We start from the raw sequence: 23,179 nt of genomic DNA on the forward strand, positions 1-23,179 counted from the left end.
ACATTTTTCTTCCCTCTGTGTTGTATATGAGTCAGAAAAAAGTGTAAAGCTACATAAGTTCATGTGTTCTCACAGCTGCAGAGTTAACAGGTTGATAGGGTTCAGAGGCTTTCACAGGTTTGAGTGGTCTCATGCCAGACAGAGGTTAGCAGAACCGGCCTTCCTTTGAAAAGCAGCTGATATTTCCCCAGGGAAGAGTTAGGTTGCCTGTAGGCTCGAGTGGTAGCTAGCCCCCATTGTGCGAGAGACTGCAGGTTGATATTTTGGCTGTCATAATGCCGTCCAGCTTCTTTCCTGTAACAAAAGGTTAAAGAGGTGAAGGAATGAAAGACCAAAGCCTCCACATATAGATTGTATAAGAGGGTGAAAGCACAGTGCTTTAGCAACACAGCTTAAAGAATAATTTATTGCTCAGGTACCCAAGCTGTACTCAAGTTTTCTTTCATTTGGGAGAATTAAGATTTGGCAGGTTTAATTCCAGCTCGGTGACCGCTAACCATGTAATGTTACCTTGCATGAAATTGCAGACATGCAGGAATCACACCGGATAGCAGAAAAACATTTTAATTTGATGATCCTGATTAAAAATGAAACATAAAAATTACATTAAACAAGAAGAAGAGTTCTCTTTGTTTACATGCTCCAGCTGAGTCGTAATTGATAACATTTCATCAGGGTCGCAAGCTTTAAATTACAACTTATGAGTAATTGTGATCATTTTAAAGTTTAGAATACTTTTAAAAAGAAGCTTAATAGTTACATTGTCAAGGATTACTTCATTACATCAAACTTTTTTAATGACAGAAGGTACTTCCAGTTGTTCCCTTGTGTCTCAAGGTCTACAGCAGATGGATCTGCATGTTCAATTTATTTACAATTTATATACATCAATGGGAGAATATACAATTTTCATAAACTCTGATCGGCTCTTGCTGTTTTTCCATTTATTAAATGACCACGTTCAGCCGTGTTACTAAACTGTATGCCTTTGTCTTGAAAAGTAAACTGGAAATGCGTGTCGATGCCTTCGTCTCCTCTCGCTTGGATTAATCACCTCCAATCATTCCAACATGCTGCTTTAAGGCTTTCATGGAACTCTCACAAGTTTTCACTTATAACCCAACTTTTAAAGCTTTTGCACTGTCTCCCTGTCAGGTTTAGAGCATGTCATCTTCTCTTCAAGCCGGCTCTTTAGAGCTTCTTGTGACTGCTATGAAGACTTTTCTTATCCCCGAAAAGTGCTATAAAAACAGACTTTACTTAATTAATATTATGGCACCTGGCATACCGTGGAGATAGATTACACCAGTGTGTTTGTAAGGGTTTGATTTGACCAAATGCAACAGGTGAATATTCACAATGTGTTTGCATCGTTTTGAGATGTTTAAAGAGATATGTGTGACAGTAAACATGTTGTAGATATACACAGGTCCAATATTTTCTCTGTTTTTTTTATTGTAAAATCAAAAGCAGAGTTGCAGCATGAGTTTTCTTTAGGTCTTTGCCATTTAAAGGGATGCATTCAGAGGCCGACAGGTGGTCCCCGCATAGAGTTAAGGGTATGATTCCCACCAGGGCCAGCTGCACTAAACATGATCTCGCTCATGACACTGAAAGGTGTTTGGGATAAAAGGTTCCAGCAAATTGTCACATGCAAAGTGTAGTAGAGGCTAAGAAAGCCGAGCGTGGCATTCTCCGCAGTGTGTAAGAACACAGATACCGCCCCTGGGACGTAGGGGGAAAGTCCTCCTTGATTACTCTATCTAAGTTTGTTGCAGGAGCTTAAAGTTCTGCTGTCACACATGCATGCTCTCTTAATAAGCGTTTAGTGACAAGTTGCTGCCTTTAGGCAAAAATCTTAGGATCAATCTCAGGTCAGAGGGAATGCAAGTGTGGTGCCAGCAGGTGTAGTATGTTCAGTGAATTTTGTTCTTTGCATTCACGTTACTCACACTAAATGCCTAATTTCTTGTTTCTCACATTGCTTTGAAATGTCTCCTCCACTTTTCTGAACATCTGTCTTTTTAAAACAACTCTAAAGCAAAAATAATTTGCTCGTCTGCGTGAAATTTGCTATATGATAACATTTCCTAAGATTATAAACAGGCGAACACAGTGACATTAGAAGTGCATTTTCACTATTAAGAATGCATTATTGTAAAAGTAGCTGGCCAGTGTTGCCACCAATTAAGGTGGAAATCATTCCACATGCTGTATTCTCTTTAAAAACATACGTTTTTTCTGTCAAATACATATGAACCAGATATACTATTCACTATAAATAAATACAGTGGTGTGCAAAATATAGTATTTCCAGTTACAATACAGTGAATCACAACCACAGATTTGCACAAGTGTTTTCGAATTATACTTTAATACCACTGATAAAAACCTCGGTTTCTTATTTTATTTTATTTCAAGATTACTTTATTTAAGATTATTACAAGAATTACTCAGTAGTGGCTCATTTACGCTTGTTTTTTGAGTTTGTATAATATTTGATAATAAGATCTAACATAAATAGCCAAAAAAATGGAACTTGACCCAAGATTTCGTCTGATCACAGCGCGCGGGTGGGGGGGACTCCGAGTCTGCTGGTCTGGGAACAGTTTCCTACACCTAAACAGTTGCTGGAAAGCTCAACAGCAGGTTCTAGATAAGCCCGAGAAAGTCACCGCCTATTTTGAAAACTTCAGTAAACTCCACGCTACGCGATTTGCCAAAGTTATTGACGCAAAGCTCCAATATCTCGCACCGATTGGTTTCGACTTCTGTCAACGGCTGACAGTCAAAGTGACGGACCAATCAGAGCCCGTCTCTGCCCCTTTGTTCCTCCCGTTCGCTCGGTGACGCAGGGGGTCATGTGTTGTTTGTGCTGTGGCCCGTAGAGATGTGTACAAGAGGAGAAGGGAAAGCAGTGCTAACCGAGCTAGCTGGATCCTCCCGATTATAGAAACACGGCTGAACGTGGTCATGTTGCACGCGGTGGGCTTTATTTCGTGAAAAAAAAATAAAAAGCAAAGCTCACGCTGGAGTACCTGCCTCGCCGCTGAGAGGGCAAAAGGGACTATTTTCTTCAGACGGAACAGCAAAGCCGGTTTGTGAGTGCTGCAAATCTGAGCCGTGTGTGTGTGTTTGTGAGTCAGTTAGCTGGCCTAGCCGGACTCAGGAGCTCGTCTCCCAAAACAAGAATGGGGTCTAGGTCCGCTCGGATTAGCTTGCTAGTAAAGTGACCTTTGATTGTGTTCTCTGATGGCAAATTTCACGAACTATCAGGAAGGCAAGGCAGCGATGTTGATGGTGGAGACACAGCAGAGGGACGTGGGGACGAAACCTGCGGCCGCCACCGCTGCAGCCGCAAACGGAGACGGCTCGGTCGGGGAACCCCCTTCCCCGTTAATTAATGTCGGCGGAGGAGCCGGAGGTGGTGGTGGTGGTGGTGGAGGAGGAGGCTCTCGTTTCCACCATTTACCTCCGTCAAACCACTTCAACCTTAGCCACCACCAGCCGCCAAAGGATCAACAGCAGCACCATCACTGTCAGCAGCAGCAGCAGCAGCAGCATCTTTCTGGGGAAAACATCGCAGAGTCTCCGGGCAGGAAAGCCACCGCCGCCTCCTCCTCCTCGCCTTTCAGCCAGGTACACACCGCCGAGGACCCCGCCGCTGGCAACAGCCATGTATACGCAGCTGTGAACGTCGTAAACACCTCAGACGTGGTGGATGATATACGAAAATGTGGCTATTTAAGAAAGCAAAAGCATGGACACAAGAGGTTTTTCGTGCTGAGGGCTGCCAGCCACCTCGGCCCCAGCCGCCTGGAGTACTACGACAGCGAGAAGAAATTCAGGAACAGCCTGCGCTCTGCTGCTGCCGCCGCGGCAGCCTCCTCCGCCTCCGCCTCCAGCAGTGGTGGAGCCGTCCTCCCTTCTCCTCCCAAAAGAGTGATTTACCTCTACCAGTGCTTCACCGTGAACAAAAGGGCGGATTCCAAAAACAAACACCTCATTGCCCTTTACACCAAGGATGAGTACTTTGCCATTGTGGCTGAGAATGAGCAGGAGCAGGAGGACTGGTATGTGGCTATCAGTGAGCTGATGAGCGAGGGCAAAAAAGGACACTTAGACTCTGATGATTTAGATGATGGATATGGTACGGTCACCCCTGGTACTGTGTTTAAAGAGGTGTGGCAGGTGAATGTAAAACCCAAAGGACTGGGTCAAACCAAAAACCTCACAGGTGTTTACCGGCTATGCCTCTCTACCAAAACCATTCACCTCGTTAAGTTGAACTCTGAGACGCCCTGTGTCAACTTGCAGCTGATGAACATCAGGCGCTGCGGACATTCAGAAAGCTTCTTTTTCATCGAGGTGGGCCGCTCCTCCTCCATCGGGCCTGGGGAGATATGGATGCAGGTGGACGACTCTGTTGTGGCCCAGAACATGCATGAGACCATCCTGGAAACGATGAAAGCGCTGAAAGCGTTTGCGGAGTTTCGGCCGAGGAGTAAGAGTCAGTCGTCGGGCTCCAATCACATGCCTTTTATCACGACGCGGCGCCACCTGGGCAACCTTCCGCCGAGTCAGACTGGGCTGCAGCGACGGTCGAGGACAGAGTCCGTGGTTGGCACGCCGCCGTCGACTAAAAGCAACATGGCTAGTGGCTATCGCTTTCGGACATCCAGTGAGGGCGAGGGCACAATGAACCGGCCGTTCCGCTCTGCCACTGGAAGTTTGGTTCACCTAAACACTGCGAGGCCCCATCACGGTCGTCAGGATATGGGCAGTGGTGGTGGCGGCAGCAGTGGGAGCGGCGTCGCCACAGGAAACGCTGGTACAAGCACCGGCAGCGGACGCTATGTCAGAGCTATCCCAGGGGCAACATCCACCTATCATGCCCGCTCTGCCTCGTTGCCAGTCTCCCATTTTCCCTCCACCACTAGCCCAGTGAGCGTCTCCTCCAGCAGCGGCCACGGCTCCGTCTCCGACACGCTCACCCGCCCATCGAGCGCCTCAATATGCGGCTCCCCGTCAGACGGTGGCTTCAACTCGTCAGATGAGTACGGCTCCAGCCCAGGTGACTTCCGTTACTTCCGGGTGCGGAGCAACACACCAGACTCTCTTGGCAACACCCCACCAATCAGAGAAGAGAACTGTTTAAATGATTACATGGCCATGGGCTGGAACCGGGAGGTCTTTGGCACCAATGCGGGCTCCGGAAACAACAGTGGAGCTGACACGCCGCGGGATGAGAGCACGTCAACAACAGAGGATGAGCGCTTTTCTTCATCATCACTGAGGAGGAGGACGCACTCTTTTACCAGACCGACTGGTGGCGCGACCGGAGTGGCAGTCTATCAGAAAATGACACAGACTAACTTCTCACTGGATGAGGGATCGGATGTGGTGTTGCCATTTGGCAGCGGCCTGCTCCGTGGGGGGCCGTCGTCCTCCTCTTCCTCACTGCGCTCTGACTACAGCTCCTGCTCCGAACACAGCCAGCAGAGCCGTCCCTCCACACTCTCCCGAACGGAGGCCGGTTCCGAGCGCCCTCCCCTCTCCTCCTCCGCCAAGGAAGACAGCGGCTATATGCCTATGATGTGTGGCGTGGCGGTGTCGCCGAGGGACACTCCCCCTGACTACATGCCTATGCAACCCAGCTCTTACTCCCACCACATCTCCCATTCTCCTCAGTTTCACAGTCCAGCTTTAGCTACACGCTCAGCCCACCATCATCACCCCCAGCTCCAATCCCAATCCTCCACCAATTCCCACGGCTACATGATGATGCTCCCGGGGGGCAGTTGCAGCTCCCCTTCCCCAGTGCAGGCCTCTCCCAGCCCTCACAGCAGCTCCAGCCTCATTGGGGCGTGTGCAAGCGACAGCATTGCAGAAAGACCCGAGAATGGGGAATATATGGACATGTCGTACAGTAGTGGTGGGGGGCGCAAGGTCACAAATGAAGGGAGCAGCAGATATTATACAACTGGCACACCTGAGAACACCCCAAAGCCTTACAGCCCTTATTTCTCTCTCCCTCGCTCCTATAAGGCCCCCAGCAGAGAAAGGGAAGAGAAACATAAAGAGTATGGGGAGTACGTTCCTATGAGCTCTCCTGCTAAACCAGTCTACTCATCAGTCGCCACATCTTCAGTGTCAACACCAGAAAAGAGGGGTGGGGGAGGTAGTAGCACCTCCACTCCCTCTCACCCACCTCCGCCTTATGGCGCTCACCATACGACTGCAGCAATGGCTGACAGGCGTATTGTGAGGCCCAACCGCCTCCCTTTAGGCCGAAGAAGTTTCCACGGACCGCTGCGAATTAGTGAGCCTTCAACAGCATCTGCAGGCACCTTGACTTCAGTCCCTGCCACTGGCAGCTCCTCTGAAGGGCCTTCCAGTCCTGGAGAGTATATTAATATAGAGTTCGGTGATCACTACCCTCTCCAGCAAGAGCCACCCGCCTACCCTCACTCTGCCCAAGACGAAGCGCCTTCCCTGGGATCCGGTGACCACTGTCGCTCCCCTCCTCAGGATTACATGAGTGTGGAGGTAGGGGCGGACCAGCAGGATAGTTCTGGTTGCCTGGGCAAAAACCAGTCACCCAGACCGAGCCTAGTTGCCCCATGGAACCCACCCAGCTATATCCGACCACTGGCTAGCAATCCCGGGGCGGTGGCCTCCCCTGGAGTGCAGGTCGGAGGTCACTGGAGGCCAGTTGGGGACGACTACACAGACATGACGTTTAACCTCAGCAGAGGTGACGGGACACAAACGAGCCCTACAGCCATGCTGCAGCATCTCTGTGTGATAGAGGGGCGTTACGGCCACCCTCCCCACACCACCTCCTCATCCATTTCTCCCCCCCTGCCCCCGACGAGCCCAGATAGGGCGCCAATGCAGCCGATGGAGCCCAAAGTGGTTCGAGCTGATCCCCAGGGCAGAAGAAGACACAGCTCAGAGACATTCTCCTCCACCTCTTCCTCTAATTCAACGCCTCCTAGTGGAGGTCTTGGCTCCTCGGCCACACACCCCACCCTTTCTAACCCCTTGGCCCCCAACGGATCTTATGTAACGGAGGGACAGGCGTCTAGATGGGCCAGCTCGGCGTCTTTTGACAGTGTGTGGATGTCTGTGGAGGGTCTGGGTGACTCTCCAGCTCACCACGCCCCGGCAAGAACCACAGAAACAGGTACGGCCTCCAGGACTTCAGCAGCATCCTCCTCCTCTTCCACGGGGCCCGGAGCCGGCAGAATGTGCAGGAACATGTCAGTTGGCTATCAAAACGGCCTCAACTACATCGCCTTGGAGCTGAGGGAGGATGGGAGTAATACGGGAGCTGTGACGTCGGGAGCAGGTAGCAGCAGTGGGAGCACGGCATCGGTGGTGGCGGCTGCAGGGGGGACGGTGCCTCTGCCAGAGAACAGAGCCTACGCCAGTATAGACTTCACCAAATCAGACGGCGTCACTGCAACAACCAAGGGTGAGTCAGCATAAGTGATGATTTTGTGTTAGTGTTATAGATACTAATTTTTGTTCTGCACATGCTCACTTTCCTTGTGTGTGGAAAAACACAGTGTCTGGCTTTGTGTGTGTGTGTGTCTGTGTCTGTGAGTGATCTTTCATGTGTGAGTAAAAGTGTATTTTTTTTTTCTCTTCTTTTTTCCCCCCTCTCACTGAAATCCAAAATAACCGTTGAGTGCTGGATGCTATTATTAGCTGCATTGTATCAATTTGCAGCTCCTCCAGTGAATCTATTTTGAATCAAGTCTCTGTGATCTTGACAAGGCAGCGTTCACGCGCGCTGAGTCTTTTGAAGGCATCTGCCCAGGGAGCTGAAGCCTAGGCTATAACAGTGCTCGTACAGAAAGTGGCACCAATATGCAGTTCATCTTGAGGTCTGCGCACGCTGTGTGCAAACACACTGGTAGACGATTAGCTTGCTGAATGAACGGAGGGTTTATCTGAGGTCAAGTGTGGTTTGAATCACCCAAAAATGCCTCTGACTTCCTGTCTTTGTAGCTTGGTGGTGGTGGTGGTGTGTGTGTGTCACTCTCTCTGCCTGTCTGTGCACGTGCCGCTGTTTTCTTTGTGTCAGCATGTATGCAGAGTGTACTAATGTGTGGGTGTATAAACTCTTTTGTCTGCTGGAAAGGCTGTCACATGAGAAGCTTTTCAACATCTATGAAAAATTATTTTTATTTATACTAAACACGAAGGAATCCAGTGCCAACAGGAACACTCAATGTGGCAGCACAATGCACTTAATACCTTTTTTTATAGTCTAGTAAGCTGGCAGTCACTCGGTGAAACATGTTTTTACTAGGGATGTTCCTGGCAAATGATTGTTTAAAATTACAGGAAAAATAATCACTAGATTACTTGATGTGAGAAAGCACTAAAAATTGAGTAGAATTTAATAGCTGAGGTTAAACATTGTCTGTAAAAACATTCTGTTTATATTCTATTTAAATAGGCTGTTCCTGCACGGTCGTCTTAAAGCCAGCTGCACAGAGACCTGTGGTGTTGGCTCAGGTCAGAGCTTGTTTAAATGAAAATCAGCTTGCAGTTTGTCTGCCTCAGTGATGGGTTTGTTATAAGAACACCCACAGCACCTTTTAGCATTTCATTTAAGTGATTGACCCTAGGAGTAAATGACTTTCTTTCCAAAGTAACTTAAAGTGTCTGCAAAATCACACAATGTTTTTTTTTTTTTTTTTTTTTTTGGTAGTAGCTTTGATTTAGTTATTATTTTATTAACCTTGGATAAAGTTTTGTCTCATAAAATTGCCCTTTTTTGGTATAAGGTTTCCAGTGTTATCCTCTAAAATTTGCCTATTTTTGGTAATAAATGTCAAGGTTTTATTCTTGTCAGTTTAACTGTAAGTTTATCTTCTTTTTTTCCTCATATTTCTTTTTAGAAATGTCTTTTTCTTGTTCATTTTCAAGTTCTGTTTTTTTCCTCATCAAATCAATCAGTTGTTTCCTCAATTTTTTTTTCTTACCTTTTTGCAAGTTTTTTTTTCCAGATATTCAGATATTTTTTTATGTATTTTCTAATTGTATTTATTTATTTTATTTATAGTAAATTTGGCTTCTTTTTCCTTATAGTTACAAGTTTTTTTTTTGTCTTTAATTTCCCATTCTTTTTGTAAATATATTTGCCTCTGTTTGTAATCAGTTTGCGTCTTATTATGTACATTCTGGAAATTGTGCAAGTTTCATTACATAAAATTTCATTTTTTAACATAAATTTGACAGTTTTATTCTTGTCAATTTAAAAAAAATTACCTCCTGTAAATATTAATAATAAATAGTAATAAGGGTTAGGGTGTAGTAAACAGAAAAGGGAGAAGCCAAAGCTTGGTCACTGATTTACAGTTTTAAAAAGCTGCTTGGGGTATATTACTGCTGACCCTCTGCTGTTACCTACTTTAGCTCTGCTGCTGTTGACTGGTGTGCTGTGTGGTGAAGTAGACGTGGAACATCAAACTGCATTATCATTGATACCTGATCCAGCTTTTCAGCCAAGATCAGATCAGTTGTGAATGTCTTTGTTTCCTGCTGTGGTTCCTGTTAAAAGTCTGTGAAGGTTCTCAGTTATCCAGGTCATCGTAGACCAAGGAAGTCCTCAGACATCCTGTTTAAAAGTTGATTGGCAGTAATATTAAGTAATGATTCAGGTCATATTCGTTAAGTCCTTATGTTTTCCATATTTACAGCTCTTTGTGAAGCAGCTCCAGTAGGTGTAGGTGAACATCCGCAGAAGAAAGGTTTTAGATGAGAATGCTTAGCAGGGGATTTCAGGATGATGGGTTGAGTTTGTGAGAAAACATTTGACACTTAGAGCACAAAGTTAGGCTATGTCTGTAAATGAGGATCTCCCTTTTCTCCCTTTTTCTTTCCTCTTCTCTTTTAATTCAGTTTTTTGCACCCACTTCCTCCCACAATCACCTCCTTTTTTTTCGTTCTTTTTTTCCTAAGAGCGTGAGTCAGGACTCTATGAGAGCGCCGCCTGATTCATTTGTTTATCGTCGTTGTGTGTGGTTATTCACTGCTGAATCTGTGTTCGCCGACACGGGAGATCAACTGACACTCAAACCCGTCCTATTTGAGTTTGTCCGTCTGTCTGTGTGTGCTGTGTTTTCAGCTGCTGCCAGCAGGTTCATTAATCAATAGTGTGTGTGTGTGTGTGTGTGTGTGTGTGTGTGTGTGTGTGTGTGTGTGTGTGTGTGTGTGTGTGTGTGTTAGTTCATGCAGTTCAAGGTAACAATTGGAAATGTTAATCCCTGACACACAGTCTTGTGTATTGGCTTGTTTACAGTCTGTGCCGGGCATCTAGGTAGGTGCGAGTGTGCTTGTAAGCGCTGAGTCATTGCAGGCAGCTTTTGATGTGGTGGTGTAATTGCAGCAGCGGCATGTCAAGACACACAGCAGGGCTGAGAGGAAGCGCATCATCATCACTCAGGAATGCGCTTCCCCTCAGTTGTGGTGTTGCGCGGATAGAGGCACACCTGGATCCTTGACCCAGAGGAGGAGCAGGAGGTGGAGAATCAGGCTGGGTTCTCATCCAGCTGGTGAGGAAGTCTTGCATGCGTCTGTGAAATGTTGCTATAAATATTTCAAATTAGGCGTGTTTAGATCAGCTGGGGTAAAGGAAAATCTGCAGGAAATAATGCTTGAGTTGGGAAATCTGTTAATAATTTCCTCTAATTGTTTTGTCCACAAATTCACATTTAGCAGCACCAAAGTCATCACATTTTCAATGCTGGAACTCAAATATGCTGCTTTTTTTCTTTTTCTTTTTCTTTTTTTTTTTTTTTTTTTTTAAATCAAAAGTGGTTCACCAGAGGCTCTGAAGCATCTCAACTTCATATAGGTTTCATTGTCTGCCACAATCCTGTGGTGTGAGGCAAGATCTGAAGCTCAGAGCCTTCTCGGTAATGAAGGTAGTTAACCTTATACTCACGTCACCATAGCAACAAATGATGCACACCTAATCTGCTCATCACCTACAGTCACCAGTCAATCAGATCTTTGAAAAAAAAAATTATTCCATTGATAGGAAAAGGTAGTGGGATGGTCTTTAGAGACCAGTAGGAAGTTTATCTCTTTCCTTTGTGAACATCAATAAAGAAAAGTAGTGATTTAATCTTTAGTTGCTCTCACTAAAACCGTCTAATGCACATCTAAATGTTAACCACCTAAGCCCCACGCCCCCGGTACCGGGGGCAAAAAGGAGGAGATCACGTTTAATCGGTTATAACACGGGGTGAGAAATATAAGTCCAGACATGTGTAGTATCCACAGAAACCTCTGAATCTCGGCTAAAATGTCATATAAACCATTTCTACAACCACCAAACGCATCGAAAACAAGCCATGACTAAACGAGCAGTTATGTAAATGCACAGAAGAACTGTGTGCCAAAATTTGACATTTTTGTACAACGTCTGGATATTCATGTATTGACAGGGCTGTAAGTTTTCACTGTTTCACTTTAGAAACATAAATCTTTGCACAGATGATGTTTATGTTGGTTACTGAATTTCTGGAATCAAATGTGAACTAAGGCATATTTTTAAAAGGGTTATATGCTAAAAATTAAAAAAAGATTAGGCAAGGATAAAATCGACTTACTTTTTCTGTGTTCCAGTCTCAGTAACTTTGACACAGTAATATCTGCTTCAATATTTACACCTCTGATGAAATCTCACAAGTGTTAGCTTTATTTTGATACCAAGATTGTAAGGACAGAGTTTGTAATTGCAGAGAAATAATCAATTAAATTTGGGCATTACATTTTCGAGCAGGAAGCTCAGAAACCCCGTTGGGGCTTAAGAGGTTAATGTAATCAAATAACAGCTGTAATCCATCCTATGTCTTATTGATAGAGGTGCATTTTGACTGGCTTTCCTTCCTTCCTTCAAATTGGCAAAACTTTATTATAACTTCCAGCCTAAAGCCCACTCACCATAGGCCAACTAATTGGTCAACGACCTCATCAATTCAAGCCCCAAACCCTTGCACCCTCAAACAACTGCTGAACATCTAAAACTCAAATGTTCATTTACTTGGTGTTGGTGTTAGGGAGTCCACATCTGTAGCTAGCAACTGGTGGTTGCCTGGGGATTGCTGACTGGTTCTAGGCCTTGGTGATTGGGGCTTTACTGACCAAAGCTATTGGAGTGCATACACTATAAGAGTCCTCTTACTTTAGCCACTATTCATTTTTCTAACATAACAGTTTTTTTTTTTTTTTCTTGCTTTGTAAAATCAGCTGCCCTGCCTCAATGCTTCCGATCGGTCATATATCACCAGCACCTCCCCGCTTCATGTAAACGAACTGCTAGCCTAGATTGAAGCCTCGATTGATTTATTGACGCTGACTGCTGATGTTGGGGTAAAGCTGCGTGTCGCTTTCTTCCAGGCTCCAGTTGCTTTGGCAACCCTCTAATGTATTTACTATGAAGTCATATGTCAGTCAACAGTGTTCTTCACCCTCATCAGCACTCTCATTCTTCAATTGCTCACCTGGGCTCGCCTGTCTACTTCCTGTCACCAGCAGTTGTTTCTCCTGTACTTGCTCGAAGTTGCATTCACTTTTCTGAATTTGAATGCAGCTTTATTTTAGCCCGATCAGGAAAAAGATGGTATGGGTATAAAAAGGATATGTTCAGTTTTCTTCGTAGTACAGCCCCAGGTCCTCCCTATGGTGGGAAACATGAGCTGGTTGGTGGCTTCATTGCTCTGTTTTCAAAGGGAAAAGTAAAAAAAAAAACCCAAAAAAACAGGCACCTGCGTTCAGTAACAGCAAGGCTTTTGTTACTGAAAAGAGGGTTAAATAATCAAGATTTTGTGGTTATGATTTTTCCGCCAAAACTGAGCAGCAGTATTACTGGGGATTTATGCGTCTGTGTTAACTCTAAGCTGTAGGTATGTCATAACCACCGACCCCTCTAAAACCTTACGTGTAAACTCACGTACACCTGCCTGCACTTTAGTTCCACCTCGGGCAGTTTAGACATGCCAGCCTACATTAAAAGCCAACATTGATTTATTATTGTGCAACGAGAGCCTCAGACGATAGAAACTAAACCAAGCTGTCTCTAACCCTGAGGAAGTTTTAGTTGATTGATTGATAATACTTTATTCATCCCGAGGGAAATTGGGTTTAAGTCGGTCTTAAATTTCTTTAAATTTTTATATATATCATTTTTTTTCCTGATATGCATCATATTCAAATCTTTAAATGCTGTGAAAGTTGGGTCACGAGAGAGAGATGTGCCCTTAAACCTGTCAGAAGTGACTTTTAGATGTCTGTGACAGCAGTGGGAAGCTGCCCTTTTCTCCTTCTCCTTGTTCTCGCCTCCCAGCCAAGTGCCGATGAGGTGGTAAAGGGCTGGACAGAGTGCGAGGCAGAGTTATCGGACGGAAAGGGAGAGTAAGATGCCCTTTTCCTCTCTCGTTCCCACCTCCACGTCTGTGCCCTTCTATATTTACAGGTCTATTTCCAGACTGACATGAATTTATGGGCCGGTATGAGGCTCTGCTCGTAACAGGACCCCCCCAACTTCTCTTTTACTGTGTGTTGCAGGCAGAGGTCTCTCTGCATCCTAAATGGCCAGACATGTATTCCCACAGATGTTAGAATTATTAGCCATCAGGCGTGCACACAAGGCAATTTTGATTTTAAGCTGCCATTGTGACTGTCATAGGAAAGTATTTGTGGCTCTCTGAGAGCCCCCTGAGGCTGGACTCTTTGCTCTTTATGCCTGTTTTAGTATACATTCGGCAAATAAATAACCTTAAAATAACGTGTGCCGTTTGATGAGCACTGTAATTCACAGGACTGACATGATAGATGTGCTTTGAGCATGGGTGGCCTGCATTAAGAGGCTTGGGAACATAAAGATGGCCGTGTTGTTGAGAAACAGGGAAGTGGACCTCAAACTTTGGGCAAATGACTGCTTGGAGAGCTCCCATTGATCAATAAAGTCTTTAAATATGGGGTTTTAGCAAATGTTATGAGAGTTTAGGTAAAAAATAGTGCATTTGCTGAAGGTAAAAATGAAATTCAATAGTAAATCACCTGAAAGTTAACAAGAAAGAAAGAGATATGTGAACTGAGCTAGAGAACCTGGTGTGTGATGAATTTAGGCTTTTAATGGAGGTGGGGATGAAAGACAAAACAAGGTCATCATTTTTTGCAAACTATGAACTATCTTATCTCAGCTGGCCTGTTTTAATAGTTGTTGAAAGCCAAGTTGTAATTTAAATAAAATTTCAAGTAATCACACAGCCCTACTTATAATTTTCTATTAGTACAAGTTCAGGTTATCCCTATGAGTCAAAATCTTGGCTCTTTATGATGTCAGCGAGAGCAAGGATGTCATCTCAGGACTGAGCAATACAGGTGAAGAAACTGGTCTCTGAATGGTTGCTGGGTGAAACTGACCTGCACCAGAAAGCTCCCTGCAGATGTCTGGATGCATCCTCAATCATCCAGGTCAGAAAATCCCAGAAAGTTTGTTCTGTTCCAAGTATTGACGGAACGGTTTTTCCCCCAAAGAAAAGACTTTGAGATTTTCTTGTGAACACTTTGGTCACTAGCAGGTTACCGTGGAAGATGCTAACTTGTCTGCAAACACTTACCAGCTCGAGCTTGTCGAGCGGCAGTGAAGCATGACAACGTGTCATGCAGAACGGGGAACGTTCATCTCCACAGTAAAAGTTGTGCGCTACTGCTGAAGCCAACAACTTTCAAAAGCCGCAGCTTTTACTTTGAAGGCAAAAGGCCTCAGTTTCTGGTTTGTGTCACATTCCTCAGATTACCTACCACTTGGCAAGTCGTTGCAGAGTGTTTGCAGACAAGTTGGCTTTTTCCATGCAACTACAGGTGACTGTGGCATCTAGAGACAAAGACACATTATGAGAGCACCTGTCTGCTGGTCAGACCTCTGAACACCAATCAGGGGAAAGCGAGCTAAAATTACTCATTTCAAACAGTGGATAAACCCAAAGCCTGCAATAAAAGAGAAAAAAGGATTATTTTGAACTTGTAAACACAAAAAGCTACTCCAGAAGAGTCCAGGAATAAATATAGGGAGTGGAAATTTATAAATTAACGTCACAACATTGAAGATTTGAAAGATGTGGTTCTCGGAGCTTTAAATATCAGTTTAGAGCAGCTCTTTGTTTGGTCCCTACAGAGAAAAATGGTTATTAGCCATTTTCTAAGCAAAACACAATCCAAATGTGCTCTTGAATTAGCATCTGAAATATGCTTCTATCTTATGTGACATGAAGGAGAATATCTTTTCGACATTTGGCTTCAAGAAAATATTTTTGCACATCTGAGAAACAGTTGATTGAGAACATTTTCAAATCGGTCTTTAATGAAAGCTGCAGCACAGCTTGACAGAAGCCTAATCAAATGTTATTTCCATCTTGTCTACTTCGGTTTTGTTCCTATGTTTTGCATGCTGCAAGCAGCTGTTGCAACTCGTCAAAGCTGGAAACAGTTTTGTTTTTTTGTTTTGTTTTGTTTTTTGGGGGGGGTTAAAATTATTTATAAAGTGGCGATTATTAATGAAGTTGTGAATCATGCAGTATAAATAAAGTCGCAGGCAGTGATTAAGCTTCACAAGACCAACGAGCTGCAGTGCTTACTCAAGTGGAAATGTTGTGTCTCGTCAGTAATAAATGGACCTAAACATCGTGAGTCTTTAACTGGGCCTGCACGTAAATTTCGTAGGTGGTCTCGGACTTTAATCATCGGGGTTCCTGAGGCTCTCGCACTTAGAGAAAAGCTGCAGTTTTCTCTTCTGTCTTTGCAGTGTTTTTGTCTACTTCACCGCCTCCTGCAGACACACGGTAGTGATAAAGCATGATTTTACTGGAATACCCTTGGACTGGCTGGAATGTGAGGTTAGATAGCTTTATTAGTCAAAGTCTGAATGTGTGCGCAAACGTGCATTTAAGAGGAACCCCGAGTGCGTCAAAGTTTGTTTTACATTCATTCTGTTTAGTTCAAAGTTTACTGAAAGCTTAAAAGCGACTTTAAGAGTTTTAGATAATGCGAAGGACATTTTAGTTTTATTATTGAGTTAGACGGACAACAATTTTTGGTCTAGTTCAGGGGTGGGCAATCTCAGTCCACGAGGGCCGGTGTCCCTGCAGGTTTTAGATGTGTCCTCGAACCAACACAGCAGATTTAAATGGCTAAATTAGCTCCTCAACATGTCCTGAAGTTCTCCAGAGGCCTGGTAACGAGCTAATCATGTGATTCAGGTGTGTTGACCCAAGGTGAGATCTAAAACCTGCAGGGACACCGGCCCTCGTGGACTGAGATTGCCCACCCCTGGTCTAGTTTGTCTTTGAATGGGTTTGTCTGTCTGATGTGACATCATCCATCTGTTTAGTAATGTCCTGTTATGAAGCCTCTAGTTTTCAACATTGCCATCTTGGTGTTTGGAAACTGGATGTGTTGAATGAGGGGCGGGTCTGACTGCAAAACCACACACTCATTCGGTAATGACTTGTGATTGGCATGTGCTGATGAGCATGTCCCGGTTTGTTCTTCTTTCTGATTCTTTTTTAATTTTGACGGTAATTTAAAAAATGAGCTTCAGGTTTTGTTAAATATGACCTTAAACTAGCAAATAAGCCCATAAACTCATCACTGAAGTATTTACTGAGGTCGCAGAGTGAGGGCCATTGAGAGTTATTATGCCATAGGCTTACAGATCTCAATAGTGAGAGGTGAACCACTGAGGCGGGCAGGCAAAGTACTGCAAACCCCAAATACCACAGCTAACGACTTCCAGCCATCTTCGCGTTTATATGGTTAATGATAGCGCTGTATAATAATAAATTTGTATACATTTTGTAGTGTAGAAATGCTACAGTGCTTTTTTTTCTGACTGCAGATGCCACTCCTTGTGGTTTCTGAAGTTTTGCATTCACGAAATGACCTGATAAGCACAGGTTTAAACATTTCCACAGAAACGGCGACCTTAACCAGAGGCGTTACGCTCTCAAGTTAGGATTGTGGGTAGAGTCTTTCTTCTTTCAGATGCTCCCTTTAGGGGTCATCACAGTGTCACGTCCTCCTTCACTACCTCATCTGAGCTCTTCCTCTTTCTTCAACATCCTTTCGCCAATATGTCTACCATCCATCCTCTGTTCAAGCCCAAACTGTCTCAACCTCACCTCTCCAGCTGTCCCACTCATGTACTCATTTCTAATCCCGTCCATCCTGGTGACTCCCAAGGAAAATCCGAGCACCTTCAGCTCTGCATCCTTTCTCCAAACTAAAACATCGGAGCAGGTCTCACTAGTAGTTCTAGTAGGAACAAGTTAAGTTCATAAAGTCTGTCGTAGCTCACAGCCAGTCTGCTTTAGATGGTTTCAGCATTATGGCTTATAATCCACATCTCTATGGAAAATATGAAGGTTGTTTCTATTCCTGGAATCTAGCTGTTGACCTCTATAGTCTTTTTAGTCTAGTGGCCAAAATAAAATACAGTTTTAAGTCGCTTTTGCGTTGGCTTGACTTTTCAAACTAAGAAGATATATCCTTTTATACTTCCTATTGTTGGCCCTGTGTCACAGTTGCACTTTTATGTGAAAATGTCCTTTATCGCAGTTGGACCAAATTGCGGACATCGAGGGTTAGTAAAGTCTGATCGATGGGCACACTGTAGAACAGGATGACCCCTTACAGTTTGACCGTTTGCATTGTTGATGCTGATATTTGCCTCAAGTACAGCTCTTCTTTGTCTTCCGTGCAGCTGCTGTGGTAAGGGTGGGGGTAGAGACGGGGGAAAAAACAGAACAAGAACCAAACTGGACACACAGAAGTGAAGTGAAGTGCGTCTTTTCGTTCCTCGATCTACACTTGAAAGGCCGCCGGTCCAGCTGTCGCGCAAGCCCATGTCAGGTCAACCCGTTACGCTGGCTGTTCACTCCCATGATGCCTTTCATCTCTTGTCCCAGCTGGGTGAATGGGGTTTGGGGACAGAGAGAGGCACGAGCTGAGGGTCAGCGAGGGCAGAGGGAACGAGACAGAGGGCGGCGGATCTGAGCACCTGCGTGTGTTGCAACAACAAAACAATCTGTTAGCTAATGCAGGTGTTTTTATGACCTGATTTTGCCCTGAAAGTGTGTGTATGTGTGTATGTATGTGTGTGTTTAAGCAAGGTCAGCTCGGGTCAGTTGGGCTCGTGTCCTAAGAGTGTTGTTTTGATCAAAGTCCACGCCTGGACTGCAGAGAAACCCAGAGACCTCAGACTTTCTCTCTCTGTCTGTCTCTTGCTCTCACACACACCCACATTCAGATTCAGCCTTGCGTTGACCATAATTAAGTACAGTATTGCCAAAGCTTGTTGTATGTAGTGTTAAGTATAATGTTTCAGAAAGTTAAAAGAAAAGATACAAATCCACATAACTGTGCTGTTCACCAATGGTGGCTGAAGCTTGTTTTCCTCATCTCTCCATGCATGCTTTTTTTTCCTTCTTTGTTTAAAAAAAAAAAAAATCTTCTCCCTTTAGATATTAGTCTGATTACACTCCTCTAATTCCTGGACAATTTGAACGCACATTTGCTACAAACACAAATGAGAAGCAGTCAGAACTCACAGGTTTCAAAATGTTAAGAATTTCAGGAAGGAATGAAACAATCAGCAGTTCAATAAAGGAAATATTTGTGAGTATTAGTCATTCAATGGAGAAAATAATACTGCGTGTACTCTGTACTTTACTGTGTATAAGTTATAAAACTACAGTCTGAAAGCTTTTACTGTTAAATGACAGTAAAGTGCCAATAACGGGCCTCGGCAGCAGTAAGCTGTTGTTTTTACAGCATGGTGTCATAGATTACAGCAACAGTTTCTTTCTGTAAATGTACAAAATAGTGCGGTTATGTCAGTGTACTCACTCTGATCTCTATAAACAGCCCTGCCTCTGCTGTACACAGGAGGAGTAGTGAGGCTGTTTTTAACACTTTAACAAAGTGAGCGTGAGTGCTGGCAGGATACCATTAATTACCGTAGGACTCTTGAACACGGTTTGTACCTATGCAAACACTGGAAACGGCATCTCACCTCTACAACTTCTAACACCAAATAACCAAACTTAGTTTAAATATTCAGTTTTATCTTTATTTTAAACTATCCACCACGTGTTGTTCGTTGCCTTGGTGTTATTCATTCAGACAAAGGATTTTGACAGACCCACAGTGCTTATATGATTACTAAAAATGTGACATATGTTTGGAGGCTGCTGTCACTAGGCGAAATCAGTCACACAGACGGGTGCTATACAAAAAAACTCTTTCTGACTGCTTTGATCGCTAGCAAATTGCCACAGTCGCCTGTGGTTCACACTAAAGACACTAGCTTGTCTGCAAAAATATTAACTCTCTGAGCTGTAGTTTATCACTGCTTGGAGAGTAGTTTGCAAATGTTGCACAAAAGTCTTTCATATAAACTACGGGCAGGTTTTCAGGCAGCACCTCTTTGTGACGAGTTTAATGTTGGCAACCTCCAGCAACCACACACCAACTGGTTGCATAATATACACACAACCAGTGGCTGCCGGGCAGCTGTCAGCTGTTCTTTAGGCTTTTGTGACTAAGGTGTTATTTGGCAAAGATGTTTAAAACCCTCCGATATTGGAGCGATAACCCCAACAATCAGGTGACACCCTTATGAGCAAATACATGACAACCCCATGCACAACCAGGCTCAGACAGGAACAGCTATACGCTTAATCAAAAGGCAAGTTTTTAAGTTAGTCTTAAAAATAGACGGTCTCCCAGTCTAATGTAGGAGCTGGTTCCATAGGAGAGAGGCAGGAATCACCAGACACCTCACCATACGATGTTATTACAATGCTTAACTCACGATACAATTTTTTTGAATTTCTTGAATGTTTTGCAACATGTTGAGTATTGTAATAACATATTGTATATTTTGATTTATCACCTTTTTTCAAAGTTAGAGTCGCAGAGTGAGATTGTGGAGGATACCAACACCATCACTAAAACCTGCCATAAATACCACCATCAGATAGTTTCAACAACTTCAGTCTCAACAGGGTCGAGCTGGCAGTTGCATGCAGTCTGTTTGAATTAGCGTGATTTTTGATGAGGAATACAGCCTCTCGACTTGTGCATGAGATAAGCCCCCTTGTTTGTAGTATTCCCAGAATATTTACATTTTTTTTAATAGAATATGAAAATTTAGTGCCCCTGTATTGCTACAATAGAGCAAAATATCACAAACCTGCCCACCTCTCAACCCGACCCACTCCTGTTGAAAGCTGGCTCTGCCTGCCATTGTATGTTTAGAAACGTGAGAGTAAGTAAGCCTGCAGTCTGAGAGCAAAGTGCTCTGTTAGGGTAATTTGATACTAAAATATATATCAGATATGAAGGGGCCTGATCATTTAGGACTTGGTGTGTAAGGAGGAGGATTTTAAATTTGATTCTGGATCTAACAGGCGCCAGTTAAGAGAAAGTCCTGTCAGTTCTCTCACTGCAGTGTTTTAGATCAGCCGAAGGCTTTTCAGGGAGCTTAAAGACGGCCTTGTTCATAGCAGAATTCCAGGGTGTGCTACACCTTTTGTTTTTTTTTGGTTGTAATTTGGTTGCATCAGGTTGTTGTTTCTTCTTTTCTTATCCGTGTATCCCTGCCTTTCCGTCAGTCCATCCCTCCCTCCCTCCCTCCCCATGGCTAGCAAACAGAGGGGCAGCATTCCAGCAGTGCCCCCTGTCAAAGCATCTGTATTGTGGCATGCTGCTCACATTGTTGTGTCAGACAAAGGCTCGCTCTCAGTGGAATAACCCAGCTGGACGGCGGCCATCGCCACGGGTCATTCGGGGCCGCTGGGCCGCACCACAACAACCGACCTGACAGCCCGACCCAGCAATGATAGCAGGGCAGGAAACAAACATTTTATTTGTGAGTGTGTGTGTGTGTGTGTGTGTGTGTGTGTGTGTGTTTGCTGGCAGCGAGAAGAATCCAAAGTTCACCGGCCACGCACACTTATTACCAGGCAAACAGATTTTATTATACAACGAGGAGTTCAAGCCAAGCCCCCTCCTCCTCCGACAGAGATGTCTCACATCTGTGCTGCTTCTCTCAGGCGGTGATCTGTGACCGTGCAACTGCTGTAGTTCTACTTTCTTCTTCTGTGATTGTAAACCTGCGGCTTGTGTCATTAATCGTGCCCTTTTTAAAATTACCAAACTGTTGGGCAACCTCTAAGCGTGGTGATAACCATTCCTGAGCTGGCAGAAGAGGGTCGAGTGTTTTTGCAACCCCTGCAGTGTCTTCCAACGCACGACCCCTCAGAAGCCACCAGAACCCCCACCTTTTCAGGATTTGGAGAAATGTTTGGGGGGCTGAGCCCAAAGCCAGACAGGGTCTGGTTCCAGTCAAAATTGGCACCGCTAGCCTTCAAAATGTCCAAAAAGATCATATCGACAGCCCCCCCCTTCCAATCAGTGAACCACACACATTCCTGTTTCTGTGTGTGTGCTGTGATAATGTGTAATAGTTTTTCTATTAGCCCGTGGTCTCATTATAATTGTTCTCATTTTCCAGCTTGCTTTTTTTGTTTGTACAAACAGCAGTGAAAATGCTTGTGACGCTTTAAAGTTTGTTGTTTTTTTTAAGTGCTTCCTGTCTTTTGCTTAACCGTCTGGAGTCAAGTGTGCAACTGGCTGATTTTACCACAAACAGTTTTAACGAATTACTTTTATCATTTAAAATGCAAATACAAGATGCAAATTTCTAAACCTAGTGTACATACAGGACACATCACAGGGCTTACAGCTGGCATTTTAAAATTGTTTATCATAACTCTGGTTTCACTTGTCTTTACTCAGCCTGTCAACGCAATTTAAAAAACGGAATTTATTCGCGAGCCAGCGTTCTGCGGGTTACATCGTCTTAAATCGGTCATGTGATTTGGTCGCGGCAGCACGTGTGTCAACACTACAAGGTTAAACAAAAGTTCCACATCCAGAGATACTCACTTCAATATATGACAGCATTTTCTCACACAATAAACTTTTACTCGGGAAGTATAGCCAGGGAATTTAACAGTTGCCAAAGTATGGCAGGGAAAACCACCCTGGCTCTTGTTTTGAAAGTCTAGTGTTTTCTTATGGGCTGATTTGCTGGTCAGGCTGCTGTTGTGGCGGTCCACGGGACGTACCTCTTCTGCACAGCAGCTTCTCATTCTGCTCTGGATCCTCTGCGAGCTGCAGGTCTAGAACTTGTTTATGTGGAGCTATCCCAAAATCGCTGAGGGCTCCAACCTGCAATCCAGTCCTCCATGGAGAGGCAGCTGAAAAGTCACAAAGTATTTTGCATATTAGATACTTGGAGAGGAGAAAGTTACAATTAAAAATTACAGCAAACGTCCTTTTGCCTCTTCTAGGTGGAGCTTACTTTCAGTTGTGTAGAGACAGAAAGGAAAGTCGTTCCTCTTGTTGTTCAGCTGCTCCCGCAAACTAGAAAACCTTTACTATAAGAAGAAGGAACAAGTCAGTCAAATAATAAGTAAAAAATATATGAATTAATACCAATTACAAGTATCTGGCACTGATACTGTCATGTTTTCCTGAGCTAACTAGCTACCCCGGTGCCCATGCTTAGTAAACCTGTGCTGTTGTGTCTTACTGACACTCCACACCTCACAGGTTTATGCCTTTAACGACGCGTAATCTCAACCTGTTTGTTCACTTGGAGGCTGATGATAGCTTCATGTAAATTCTTGAAGTTGTTGGTTTTTGTCTTGATTTTTTGAAAAGAAAAAAAAATACATTCTTCCCAAACTCCCAAACAGATTGTTCTTTTTTGTATTTGGCTGCCTGTGGTCAGTGTCATGTTGTCGCTAGTTTGTTGTTTTTGTGTTTGTCTTCATGTTTTCACTAATGCGCTTTCCCCCCCCCCCCTCTCTCTCTGTGTCTCAGACTGAGCGACGGAGGTTCATCGCACGCCGCAGCCCCCCCTCCTCTTCATCCTCATCTCTCTGCTCGCGGCACTTGACTCAGCCTGTGACCTTTGGCCTCCAACGCCGGTGCCCTCTGACCTTCACTGAGACTGAGAAGCTGCTCCCTTCTGATCGCAGACAAAATGTCAAAAACAAACACAAAAAACCGCTTGCAG

At 44.3% G+C, this 23,179-nt stretch overlaps 1 protein-coding gene across 1 annotated transcript; it reads left to right on the forward strand.

Moving 5' to 3' along the window:
• Positions 1 to 2,871: 2,871 nt before the first annotated feature.
• On the forward strand, positions 2,872 to 23,179 carry irs4b (insulin receptor substrate 4b). The gene is made up of 2 exons (XM_005750921.1): positions 2,872 to 7,480; positions 22,984 to 23,179. Exons 1-2 carry the CDS (start codon positions 3,253 to 3,255, stop codon positions 22,986 to 22,988), a joined length of 4,233 nt encoding a protein of 1,410 aa, XP_005750978.1. The 5' UTR covers positions 2,872 to 3,252; the 3' UTR covers positions 22,989 to 23,179.

The sequence above is a fragment of the Pundamilia nyererei genome, unplaced genomic scaffold, assembly GCF_000239375.1.
Source record: "Pundamilia nyererei isolate P.nyererei 1_Seehausen unplaced genomic scaffold, PunNye1.0 scaffold00292, whole genome shotgun sequence".
NCBI lineage: Eukaryota > Metazoa > Chordata > Actinopteri > Cichliformes > Cichlidae > Pundamilia > Pundamilia nyererei.